General features: G+C 43.5%; 1 protein-coding gene across 1 annotated transcript in view; it reads right to left on the bottom strand.

Moving 5' to 3' along the window:
- The window catches only part of VAMP2 (vesicle associated membrane protein 2), a 56,048-nt gene extending 51,663 nt beyond the window's left edge, over positions 1–4,385 (bottom strand). Inside the window, exon 1 of the mRNA XM_074877745.1 lies at positions 4,283–4,385. Within this exon, the coding sequence (XP_074733846.1) occupies positions 4,283–4,284 (2 nt within the window). The 5' untranslated portion in view covers positions 4,285–4,385. The remainder of the gene's footprint in view (positions 1–4,282) is intronic.
- Positions 4,386–13,728: the final 9,343 nt, after the last annotated feature.

Here is a 13,728-nt window from a genome sequence, read left to right as displayed (position 1 = left end):
GCTCCCAGTCTGGGATTATTTTCTTTGCCAAGGCCCTCAAGACACCATTCAGTTTGATGCCTACACTTTCAAACACTCATCACCCAAATATCCAAAAGATTTATGACCTACTTGGGCCACCCTTATTTCAAATGGCAAGTAAGTGTATCAGGAATAACAATGTGAGCTGGCAGCATTTATTTCTAATACGTGAATAAGATCCCTCCCTGCATGATGCCACAGAAGAGCAAGTCAGGGAAAGCAAACAATGAACAAAACACATACATCCCTCTGTTGATGTTCCAAAGCTGCAGACTTAACAGCAGCTCCTATTCCTAATGCCCTTACTCAGAGCTGTGAGCCTTAGAACCAGCAAACAAGGGTCAGAATAGAACCATGCTGAAAATGAGTCCTTCCCCCTTCTCAACATCCTCTCCTCATGTACACAGTCCCGCTCCACTGAGTACAGTGATTATTTTCACTACAAGCTCCATTACATCCCTTAAATGAGAACAACCACCCACTTACTCTTAGCTATGCTTGTGTGAACCGATACTACAAGACCCTCAAACCACTGGTCCCTCTGGCTGACTATAGCGGAGGGAAAAATGTCAGAAAATGTCAAGACTGAATCTAGCTTCTCTGGGTCCGAGGCAGCTGGTCACCAGATGTAAAACCCTGCAGAACTCCAGTGGACTCAAATCTTTCTGCCACCATGGATTTCCGGAGCTCTTTTGGAACATATTTCTAAGGGAATACAGACACTTACCAGCATGGAACAGCTGCGCCACTTAGGAAATTTACTCCTCCGTTTCATGCTGGTTACACATTCCTAGGACATGCACTAGCTGTATGCACTTTTGTAAGCCACTAAAACTCCCTAAAAGCAGTGGATCAGGATTGTGTAGAGAACAGTACTAAATCAGTTTGCCTCTGCTGATCAGTACAGGAGAAGGGCAGGGTAGGGAGATTTTGCCAAGTTTCATAAAATTATGCCCACAAAAGGAGGGCTAAGTATGGCTCTACTAACAGCAGGAGACCAGAGCCACGCCATTCTTTTCAGAGAAACTGAATTCAACCAGAACAGACTCATTACAATTGGTGGAACCATTTTAATCCCATCCGTCCCCTCCAGGATGTACTCCCTGCTGCTCTAAAACAGGCAGAAGGATTTTTTTTTTAGAAAGCTCTAACTGCTACCCAAGGAATGAGATACAGTGAGGCAATTCTGCCCCAGGGAGAGCCAGGTGCTTTGCTTTGCTGTTTGTCTCACAAAAGTTGTACCCTGCAATAGAGCACATTCGTATTGGATTAATGTAATCAAAGGCACCCTGCTGTCTGGTCACTGACCTATCTGTAAACAACAGATGACATGATGCCATGAGCTTCTATTATATATAATTACCTATTGAGATGTGACCATTGTAAAAGAAACAAAACCATATACTTCACCTGCTGCTGTTAGTCTATTTTCTGGAGAGGAACAAAGCCTATAAGCGCCTCAGCTTTAAGCACCATTTTCTTCTCATTTCCCTTCACTGTTCCTCATATCTCCTCCGATGTGTTTTTCCTTATACCTGGAACAATCTTCCCAGCTGCACTGGCATGGTCCAACCCTTCTGTGTTCTTCATTTAGATCTCCCTTATACCCTTCTCCTTTCATTCAACCCTTTTATGTCACAGCTTCCTCTCCTCTGCCCGCACCAAGGTGAAAGATGTCTGAAAGATGTATCTTATCTGTCCTGGATTGTACTCACTGCGATAGAGACCATAGGGACAGACTCTCACCTGATGTAAATCAGTGCAGGTCTGCTGGCGTGATACACAGTCATGAATCACAGAGAAGATGGTGAATAAGGAACACTGTTCTCTGATTTCCAGTACAAGAGTGAGATCAGACAGAACCCGCTATCTGCTGGCTCAAAACCAACAGGAAGCAGCTTTCACACCCTGCATCCTCCAGCTGTGGAGCTTCCTGCCACAGGACACTGCAAATGGAGCAACCGGACTCCTTCCTCAAAGAACAACAAAACCCATTGGGAGTCATGAAATACAAAGAACTCTCCTCAGGTTCAGACACTCCCTGAGCCTTAAGTCACTGAAACTGGGAAAGCATTCTGCGAATACCAGTGCATACCCACTGCTTTCTTGTACTCTTCCCTGAACACTCCCTGCAAGCCGCTTTAAGGGACAGCACACCAGGACAGATGGAGCTGTCACTAGACCCAGTGAAGGAGTTCTTTACTGGCACTAGCATTGTGTCTCACGTGCACATCTGCATACACACACGAGAGGAGTCCATGTTTGCAATACTCTATAGGTGTAACAGCAGGAAAAGTAACCTCCGCAGAGTGTTTGGTGCTCACTAGCAATTAGCTTTTATAGTCCGGTGAACTACAACTGTAGCTGCTGCTACAAGTCAGTAACTAATACACATTTATCTCTGTTGTTCATCAGTAACTCAGAAGCTACTGGGACATGATATTCATGCAGATGTTAAAAAAAAAGTTTTCATTACAATATCTGGCAGTGAAAGAGAAGCCAACTGACACTGCCAATGACAAGCTGCTTATTTGTCTTGGCTTTGTTTTGATTATCGAACTGAAAGTCTATATTGCCAAAACAGACAAAAACTGCTTTCCGCTTTTCTTCTAATTTTTGTCAGAAGTCTGATGCAAGTCGCCTACAGAAGAAGTATGACCGAGTTACATTAGCATCACCCTTTCTGCTTTATTTACAAATGCTCTCATGAACACCTATATACACCAAGACAGGAATATACACAGGTTGAGTTAAACGTTATCTGAGTTATTGCTTTGTGTCTGAACAGCTTAGATTGTATAATACTGCAGCAGCAAACTCTTGTATTAATCACTGAAGAACAGCTCACATACAAATAAAAGTGTTTGATGTCATCATCTGGCTCTTGATATAAACACAACTAGGCAACAGAAGCTTACAATGAACCGGCTTTTGCTAGATGGAGTTCAGTGTTTACATAAGGAATCTTCTTTTAGATAGCAATTTTATTTACTTCCAAGGAGTTCCTTGCTTTGGAAACATTTTAGACAACATGGACAAAAGCTTATTGTCTGAGATATTATATAGGAAATAGCATTAAAGAAAAAAGCAAAGCCAACATTACAGAATACGCGGTAGTAGACTCTATTTTGAAACCCCCCTATGAAGAACAGTTGGTTATTGGAAATATTTTATAAATAATTTAATGACAGATTTCCAGGACTGTTTCCACTCCTCATCTTGCCCGAATTAACCAAGCTCCGGTTCTTCCAGGACCCCCCAGTACCGGCAGATACTTGGTCCCACACACCACAAGTGAGTGACTGACTGTTTTAGACATCTTCTCTGGCTGCCCCTTAGGAGACACCGGGAATGAGCTATGAATCCAGACGATAGTAAAATGCTGCATTTAGCTACTTGAATTCTTTTGTGAATGAACAGGGGTCAGATCCATTCCGACTTACCTCAGCACACTTCTGGTTTCAGAATTGACTTTGGGGGTTTCATCACTGCCTAGCAGAGAACGTTAATGCTTTCATTAATACTGAATGTAAAGACTTGGAAGAAATATTTGAAGAGATATAAACGAGAAGGAACAGATTATTATCAAGCGCTGCTGCCAGGAAGCCATTGGTACTGGAGACGGTGAGGCTGAATGGATCAGACAGCTGGTGTTTGAGAGAACGTTGCACTGAACGGGGAAAACAAACAGGACCCGCTCGCTGGGGATCTGCAGCACTGAGTGACTCAGGCTGCCAAACCATCCTGACTTGAACCTGTTGAGGATGTCGGCCCAGCATTTCCTTTTGAGTATTAACGCGAGTTAGAAACGTGTCAATAACCCCTCCACTGCTGCCTGGCAGCCGGGTAAACAGCGGTGAGAGCCCCATCCAAGTGCTCGCAGGTTAATGGCAGCAGCAGACAGATGAGACTTTGCTGCTGCTGGCCACAGGCTCGGCTGGCTGATCACACCCGTCAAGCCCCACGCCCTGGAAACCCCTCCCGGGAGCCTGCGGCCGCCCGGCTGCCATCCAGCGGGCCACGGCAGCTCAGACATTTTATGCCCGTGTCCAGCCCTTCAGCCCACCCCGCTCAGGACGCTGCACATCCCCGCGCCACCCAACCCCCGCCGGACCGCCAAACTTCATCCCCCTCGGCTGGGGGATGCAACAGGGTGACACCCCATTTCTCCCAAGTCTGCAGAGCAACTCTGCAGCCCCCACGGCGGCCGGGAACTTTCCGCGCGGGTTTCTTGGCGGGGCCGGGGCCGGGCCGTACTCACATGGCTGCGGGCGAGCGGGGCGAGCGGCGGGGGCTGCCGCCTCCCTCCCTCCCTCTCCAGCAAAGATGGCTTTGCGGCTCCGCTCCCGCTGCAGGCGGGCTGCCGCTGGGGTAGGCACTGGTGCTGAGATAGGAGGGGTAGGCACCGGCTACTGAGCATGCCTGCGCCTCGCATCACGGAGTAGGAAGGAGAGGCGAGGCGCAGGGTGCCCCCTCCCCACCCTCACGCCAGGCGGGAGAAAGCCCCGGAGCCGCAGAGGCGGGAAGGGGCGGCCGGGCTGCCGGTACCAGAGCGGGCTCCTGCCAGCCACGAGCCTGGGGCGGGCATTGGGGTGGAAACCTCGGTGTGTCTCTGGAACTACCTTCCTTCTGCCTCTCCTCTCTAGAATGAAAACACGAAAAATTTTTTAAAAAAAAACAAAACAACAGCCAAATCGCGAGAGGTATTACAGTTCAATCTGTGCTGTCATGGGTGAGTATTTGCAAATGACAAAGAGCAAGTTGTCCGCACTGTAATCCTACCCATAGCGTAGAGCAAAGCCAGAGGCAGATAAGCTACTCAGAGCAACCATTGCTTCTTAAATCATTGTGTCTCTCGGATGAAATACGACCATCGCCAAGTCTCTATGCTCCTGGTTTTGACTTCTTGCGGTCTTCACCTAGCACTCAACCTCGGTCCAGACATCCGATCTTCCCCCATGATCCCCTTCACTAACATTAGCCCTGCTCTTGCGCACATCCTGCCCCTGTACAGCACTTCTGAAGCAGAACACACTCCTTTGCACTTAAACCAAGGCCATCACATACTCTAAACAGAGGCCAAGGAAGAAGAATGTCTACACAGTTTTTCAAGAAATGCGAACTTAACATTGCCGTCCCCAATGATACCTTGTTCCGTTTTACTTGTAAAATGATACTCCACCAGTCACCGCCTTCACCAACTTTCCATCAGTTTGTGACAGCTAGCACAAGCCTTCCAAAACTGGGTATCTACCCAAGTAAGGCAAGGGCTTACCCAGGACACAGAGGAGCTTTTAGAAGTATCTAGACCTCAGGATCTTGGAGTGACTGTTGGGTGTCATCAGATCAAATCTGTTTTCTGCATGTGGAAGCCAAATAAAAGGTGAGTTGTTCCTCAAAGCAACAGGCAAAGGTACAGGTACTAGGGGTGAGCAACGCATCAGTCCCAATTTCTAAACTTGATATGAACTAGTTGAATATTCTCATGGAGAAATAAAGTACCCAGGGAATGTGGCAACACCCACGGCAGCAGTATACAGCCAAGACATTATGACACTCAGTTATTGCCTAAATCCAGGCTCAGATGCTATCACAGCCTGATTCAGACGCAAGCCCAGGCTATCAGCTCTGAGGGGTACCAGCCCCTTGGGAATGGTGGAACACCTCAGAGCAGCTTAGTCACAGGAACCTTCTCCCTGCGCTGCCTGAGAGCTTGCTCACTGTGTTAAAGACTCATCACACCTACTGCCACTGGAGGGTGATCCTGTCTCTTCTACTGAAGCTAATTACTTGCATGAATAAATAAATATCACTTAGGGCAGCACTTTGAGCCTTAGTTTTCTACATTTGACGACATCACTAAGGACTTGCTCACATACTGCACTCATAACCACCTGGCCCTGGGAAACTTTTCGTGATGAAACAAACAATTCAAACTGGATTTTCTCTACACAAAGCTGGAGTCTTAACCAATTGACATGGCCTGATGACAATCAGAAGATTCCTGACTAGCTTTATCCATCCACAGACCACTTAGCTCAGCACTTACCTAGAATTCCTCCATAAATCTTTCCTCCTGAGGACAGTTTGCTTGTCAGATATCCTAGACAAAGATATGTTTATATGATACCCCTATAGCATACAGCCACCCACATCACCCAATATTGGGGCCACCTGCTACCAGGTACATTATATTCTTGGTTGTCAAACCTGAAACACATTTGAATACTGAGGAAGTGGGAAGTCATGCATGGCTAGTGTGGCAAGGAGCTCCTGGGACAGAAGGACCTGCTATCTAGACCTTCCTGCCCTTTCTGTGGTGTCACTTCATGACTATATGAAGGGTGGAACAAGCAACTATTGATGCTAGACCAAAGCTCATAAGACTCAAAAAAATCCTAGAAAACCCAAAACCCAATGGGAAACCGTTTTAATATACAAACTATCTAAAGCAGAGGATACAGTGTTTATGCTGACTTCATGCCAGCTTTGTCCTGACTGAAGGAGAACAGAAAATAACCACATAAGCGTAAAGGCAAAATGGCAGACAGACATGGCCTGCTTTAGCAGAAGTGTGCCTGTACAAGGATAATGCTTCAAACATGGTGCACGTAGTGCAGAATGAGCTTAAACTAGATTGGGGCACCACATCATATGGCCACAGCTTTCTTTGAGCTGATATGGGAGAGCTCTAAAAACCAAATTAAGTAACATTGTTGGACTATGGCCTTGCTAGCTAAAGAAGAATTCCTACCAGCTAATGAAGGCATCACCATTCCAATCCAAGCAGGCTCATGATCCTGAAGAAAATCCACAGCTAGGCAGGGGGACATTTTCCTTTAGCCCTACATTCCCTTGAGATTGCAGCTTGCCATTAAAGGCTACCAAAGCCTTTGGTGTAAAGAGATGCAGAGACACCCTGTGGTGGCAAAAATAATATGATCAGAATTAGTTCAAACAGCTTAAATTTTATTTAATTAAGACACAAAACCGGATCAGAAAAGCTGCATCCTGGACATACAGAGAAATCTTTCCCAAGTTGCTAGTCATGTCATTTCCTCTCTCCAGACCTCCTCTCCTGTCTGGCATCTTTTGCCCTGTGTGTTTGTACAACAGCATCTGCCACAAAGTTGTTACCTCTTGTTCTGTTCGGTTCTTTTACCCCAGAAGATATCAGGCGGGTCAGGGCTGCTGCGTGCTGCTGCAATTGGAGGGATGGCTGTGGAAATGCTCTGTTTCTGGAAAACAGTTTCCTGCATCTTTAGTTTTTCCCTACCCAGGTCTAGAAGACTAGCAGTCTTGTTTGTAAATTGTTGGGTTTGGTTTTTTTTACCCTATCCGTAATTCATACTTTGTCCTGAAATCATATTTATAAATGTGAAGGCAGTTACAGAGGCAACAATATACTGCTCAGGTAGTCCAGGAATGAAAGCAGTCAACAGCAAGCATCAGTGCAAATCAGTTTTGACATCTGAAGTCCTGCAGGTACTAGACCTTGCTTATAATTAGCTAGAGACAACCTACAGATACAACACCAAGATTCCCAAAAATGCTCTTCACTGCTGTTACATGATCTTCATCTGAAGGAAACGTATTTTCTCCCAGGTCTACAAGTAGAATTTACGTTTTAAAGAGTCATTATGTAATTTATAGATTTATGGACTGACCACATAATAAAGTAAATCTCAGGGCTAGCCACAGTAACACTATTATTGGTTTCTTTGGCTCAAAAACCAAAAAAACACTATTGCTATTGCTAAGTAAAAAAGGTGAGGGCAATTAATTGGTATATTGAAAGCAATGGTAGTCAAGTTTTGCAAGACTTAAGCAGACAAGGAAAGCAAGGTAAAGAAATCAATTATTCAAATATTGGGTATTCAAAGCTGATCTGACAACACATTTAAACATAAAGTATAGGAGGAATTCCCCCTACATCATTAGAATTAATTACACTGGAAACAACATAGCCAGACAACTTCATCTTTAGAAGAAACTAAATGCTATACATGTCCAAAGTACAAGCTTTTAAAAATTATTGACTAAAAGGCTTTAGAACAGACCTTCTGTGTATCTTCGATTCTTTGTCACCAATTTCCACATACTTACATCTGTACTTTCAATGTTACATTTCCTCTTGATCTTTTAGACAAGTGGAATTTGTATTGAAAGATTGTGCAGCAAGAAGCCTTTGAAGCTTTGAAGGAATTCTCAGAGGTAAGGTAGATTCCTGCCTCCCCAGCTGCTGATTTTATTAACCACAGATTGGTCTGTTCTGCAAAGCTTCACCTCTGCACCACTGTATGCCTAGAATAAGTCTTGAACTTGCAGATTCTTTTGTCACAAATTAAAAACTGAAGGGAAGTCTAATTGTGAGGTGTGTAATTTTCTTTCATTCACAACTTGCAATCATTCCTTAATAGCATAGTGATTCTTAGTGACAGTTTCCTTTTATAGGTCAACAAACCATTTGTAAGAAAAACCTTTTCTGCCATTTCTGTGGGAGAAACAGGTCCAGCTTAGCTAGGTTCTGTTAAAAAGCTGGGTGTCTCATTACCAAGCATGAGTAGCAAGGTGTGTCATTCTTTGTTCCTTGGAGGTATGTATAGTTTCTTGTTAACGTGTGTCGACATATAATTTTGGTAAATAATTATGATACAATGAAAAACTGTTTTGGGGTGTGATCCTGCAAAGCATTTGCACAGCGAGTCCCTACTGCCTGTGTATATCCACCTGTAAGAACTGGTTAGGGAGAACTGTCAAAAGGGGCGGGGGGACACGCAGCACACAGGGGAGGAAAAGATGAAGAGTAAAATCAGAAAAATGCCTAGTTCAAAATAGTTTTGTTTTTAAACATACAAACTTTGACTTGTTTTAGATGATTTGTGGAAAATCTTCTGAGCAGGTAGGAACATACAAGCGCTTCCAATCATTAGGAGGGGGTGAACACAACCCTCCAAGTCAAGGAACCAAAAGTTAATGCGATTACTAAGTATCAAATGTACAGCAGAGAGACTAATTCAATCAGAGAGGCCAAAGGGATAATTCTTGGAGACAAAGCAATGCAACACGGAAATGCAGACTAATCAACTGCTTTATCAAAAGAAAAAGGAAACAATTTCCAAGCCTTAACTAAAATCCCCAGTTGGTTCTTCATCTTTTCAGGGTTCTGGCTTTTGCTTTGCAGTGTTTGTTCCATCTCACATTTGTTTCACTGCTCCTGTTCTCTGCACAAAACTGTTTCATTGGCTTCTGGTTCTTCGCTTTTATCAAACGAGCCACCTCCTCTCTGGGTTTTCAGCAACTAGCTTAATCATGAAAGAGAGCACATAGAGGGAAAGACTTATTATATTTAATGTCCAAGCCTACTTTCCATAATTACATGGAATAGTGGTTGAGTAAGAATATCCAGAGTCGCCTTGCGTCTGCAGGATTTTTCAAAGCAGGTATTTGCTCCATCTGATGGAAAGTGGCTGCTCACGGATCTCGACTAAACCTTCTGCATAACCAGGACATTTACAGGTTTGTAGAGTAACAGATCCAGACTTCATCAGGTGCAACGCACTAAGGGAGAGACTTTCGAAAAGCTACTCAGACTTCTGCTTTCATCCAAGCAGGTGCTGCTGTTATGACAGATAAAATGAGCTGGCACAAAGGAAAGAAGGAACTCACAGAAGAAAGCATAGGAGATGGGAAGCACAGCCGAAAAAAGCGAGAGCGACTATTTAAGAAGAGATTTTCTGGACTGAGCCTCTTCTCTGGGTCTCCTAAGAATAAACTGTAAGTACATCCAAGATTATATTTTGTATACATTTTTAACCAAGAAATTTTGTAAGTATTTCCAGAGCACCTTTTAAAGAGCCATGGACACCTTTGTTACCTCTGCTGTATTAACTGTTTCACAAACAAGGAAACAGTTATGGGTCAATTGAGCAAATCGACCTAAAAACTAGGAAGTCAGCAGCAGAAGTAGGTATGAAATTAAGGTCTCCAAACCTTGTGTGTATGCGTGTTTATCTTATGACCATTTCCCTACGCTTCCTCTCACCCAGCAAGAGAGATTTATAGGGGCAGCATCTCTGTTCCTCTGCATACACACAAGCGCTGCCAGTTGTGACAAACCAGGACACTGTTTCTAGGAATAACATTGCTGCCCTTTTTGTTGCACCAATATCTCTGGCTCCAGGGTGTAACAGACAGTGGCAACACATGGGCAGCAGCCAAAATCACTGTTCAACAAAGTTAGTGCTACTAAGTTTCTTGAATCAGAGCATAATTATTGCTTATGTTCCTATAATAGTGCCTTTACGCTTACTACTTTTCAGATAGAAGAAAAAAAAGGAAAAAAAAGACAGACAAAAAGACAAGCAATGCAGAACTATTCCTTTATTTTACCAAAGTAAACAAAGAGGCAAAAATGAGTTTAAGCTTACTGCTTTGTGCATGTGCTGCTTTGAGTTATCACCATCATTCTTATGGGATTTGAAATTCTCTTCCTGGGTCTTTGTACTTGATATTATTCTTCCTTAACATGAGGTAAACTTGGTGTATGCATCATGCTAAGATCAGGAGTAGTTTCCAAAAAGTGTCTTTTCTCATCCGTTACAAGAGCTGTTTTCTATACAGATCCCCTAAAAAGAGTCTGTCTTTGATAATTATCATGAAATTACCGTCTTAGCAGGAAGCGCATGCAAGTCTCAGCAATTACTCAGCTAACTACATTAAGCCTGATAGCCACAGTAGCTGGTTACAAGCTCAACATAAGATTAAAATACCCTAGCCAGAAATGATCCTGAGAGCCAGATTCTTCTCTCAGACTGATCCAATTGCAGAACAACTAAACCCAAGGGCTTTGCTTTGGGATTTATCTTGCTGCACTGCCGAGGAACTGGGCTGGAAACACACTCAAACATCCAAGGACTTAGTGAATTACAGCTGTGAATTCTCTCTGTTGTCCGTGAACTGAAGCATGCATTTGGGGGGGGTTAACAAGTGCAATTGAAGCAATAAAATAATGCTTTCTGGGCCTTGATCCTTATTTGTAAGTGATGAATACAGATCTTCCCCAGTTTGATGTAAAAAAAACCCCACCACAGTAATGTAGCATCCTCCTCCCATGATATTTTCACATTAATGGAAAGAGTCAGTATTCAGACTTTACTGGATATATTTCTGCAGACACATTGCATGGCAGTCGTTTTTAAAAACATTCAAGTCATCAGTGCCTACAGAACTTTCACAGTGGTGTAGCCAAATCAGATTATCTCTACAGTTCAGCACTGATTTACGAGCTCTTGTAAGGGATTGTGTAGGTTAGCATCTTGATTCTGAAGTACTATTTTTTATAAAACATAATGCTATATAATTTGATCAAGAGTGCTTTTCTTTCAGCCGTTCCATCTCTATTCAAGGATAGTGCAATATAGGGCTTATCTACTAGCCAGCGTAATTATTAGTGCATCCAAGTGGAAAAGAACCTTCATGACAGTATAGGTGAGGTCTACTAGGTCAGAAGTCTGCAATTTAGGTACACAGAGCTGTATGAAATTTGTCTTCATGCAAACATGAGACTCGTGCCATGATCACCCACAGAAAAGCTGCATATTAAAGAACTGAGTAGAAAGCTCCTACCTAGCTATGACATGATTTTTTTACATTTTTAATGGTGACAATCCTTTTAATAATTCTGTGTTCTAAAAGTAACAACTTGTCACTGCCATCACAGCACCAGAGCCAGACTCCTCCTCTTCTGTCCATTCCTGTTTTCTGCAGGTGACCACACGTTGCCCCTGCTCCTAGCATGTCACTGGTAAAGCCTCAGGAAGGGTTCATAAATCACACACTAATTGCTTCTGCTGAGCTCATTCATCTAGGAAGTGTATAGGTTAAACTTGTCACCTTTCTTTCTGACTGTTCTAGCCCTCAGGGAAGAAGTCAGCTTTTTGATGACAAAAGGAGATGTTTACACAGGAAAGGTTCCAAAAAGCTGAAGCCAGCGCAGCAGGAAATATGTTCTTTAAGGCAGCCACACTCTGGGAAAATGTGTCCGAAATGTGAAATCCTCGTCTGCCGAAAATGTGAGACACTGCATTCAGAAAGCAGCTTCATTGCCCACAGCCTGCTCGACCACTACGACAGAGGAGGAGACACCAGCTCCAGTACGTTGATTGCAGAAAATCAAGTATGTAGAGGAGATTAAAGATTTGGTCTGGGTGCCTTGTCGGTTCCTGACTACATCCAAAACGCTAAAGCTCGGATCCATTCAGGCTGACTGGATCTTCGGTCTGCACGGTCTGTATGCAGCATTAGCAATTACAACCATACTGTAGCTCGTACTTACTATATGTAGCAGATGCACATTCACTAATTTAACTAGCATAAACTCTGCAAACAAAGATTTGTAAGCAGGAGCTGAAAGCTTCTCAGCTATCAAGAACAGGGAATCATTTCAGAAAAATTTTCAATGAGTTTTTCTTTCAAGGAAACAAAATTATTCTCTTGAGCTGCAAAAGCAAAAATGAATATTAAATGAAGAACCACTGGGTGCGTTACATTTATTTGTAATGCCTAGGTATGTTTCAGTGTTGTTTGTGGTCTGGAATATTAAACTTTTTATTTATTTTTAAATTAACTAGAATGAGTATGCAATTTAATGGGGGAAGGGGGCTTCTAAAGGCTACAAAAATTGCAGATTTCATCCAAATTCCCTTCTAGAATGTCTCAGCTTTTACAGACTTTCAACTCTTAAGTCATGATCCAGCACTTCACCTTAAAAGCAGCAATAACGTTCGCAACTCACAAAGTTCATAAGCTTCCTTTGGGTTTAAGATCTGTGTAGGACAGCACCAAAGAAAACAGCATTCAAAGTTTCAGCATACCAGTAGAACCCACACCTTGAGATGCCTGTCTCCATTCCCTCCACAGTGCACGGGGGGACTTGCCCTGCGACGACCAGGAGAGCAGCACGAGGACTAGCCGATACGCAGTGCAGGCAGTGGGTGGCATTAAGGTCCAAGCATACACAAGACTATTTACCTTTGTGGAATTCATCAATACAGGTTAAGGGTGGAAGCAGCCTCTGGAGCAGATTACCCCAAGCCAAGCAGCTTGCATCTTTTCCTCCCCTGCCCCCTGGCACAACTCTATATGCAGGGTGAATTCCTCGCTGTTTGGTAGGGAATGGGCTAAACAGACTTTTGTCTCACATCACCATTAATGCTAAGGGTTCTTTTATTTAGCCAAGCAGACAGAATGCAAGCTGGAAATTTTGGACCTCTGTTTCATCACTTTTCTTCCTAAGTTCCTAAGCCACTGCCCATAGGGCAAAAGGACTCTCTCTGTCCTTCCCGCTCCTCTTTTGGAGCCTGTTCATTTTTGTTACAGTGAACGTTTGGTAAGAGGACTGGAATCCAGATTTTTTTTTTTTTTCCTTCTCCCTAGGGAGTACTTTAACTGAGCTATGTCATTCATTCTTGTGTTGTTTTGGGGGTTTTTTTCCCCCCTATGGAAAACAGTTTAAACAGGAGGAATTCAAAGTCATGTATACAACATTCCCACACTCCAGAGTATCCTGAGCAATACTGCTCAGCGCCCTTTGTGATATGTCAAATGAACACTCAATGCTTCTTATGCAAATGAGATGAAGAGACAAATTAAGAAACTAGAATGCGCTGCTTTGGCTGTGTCATACAGGTGGTCAGATCACAAAAG

The sequence above is a fragment of the Strix uralensis genome, chromosome 9 (assembly GCF_047716275.1).
Source record: "Strix uralensis isolate ZFMK-TIS-50842 chromosome 9, bStrUra1, whole genome shotgun sequence".
Lineage (NCBI taxonomy): Eukaryota > Metazoa > Chordata > Aves > Strigiformes > Strigidae > Strix > Strix uralensis.
Note: the sequence above shows the minus strand (reverse complement) of the source record. Positions and strands in the feature narration are given on the sequence as shown.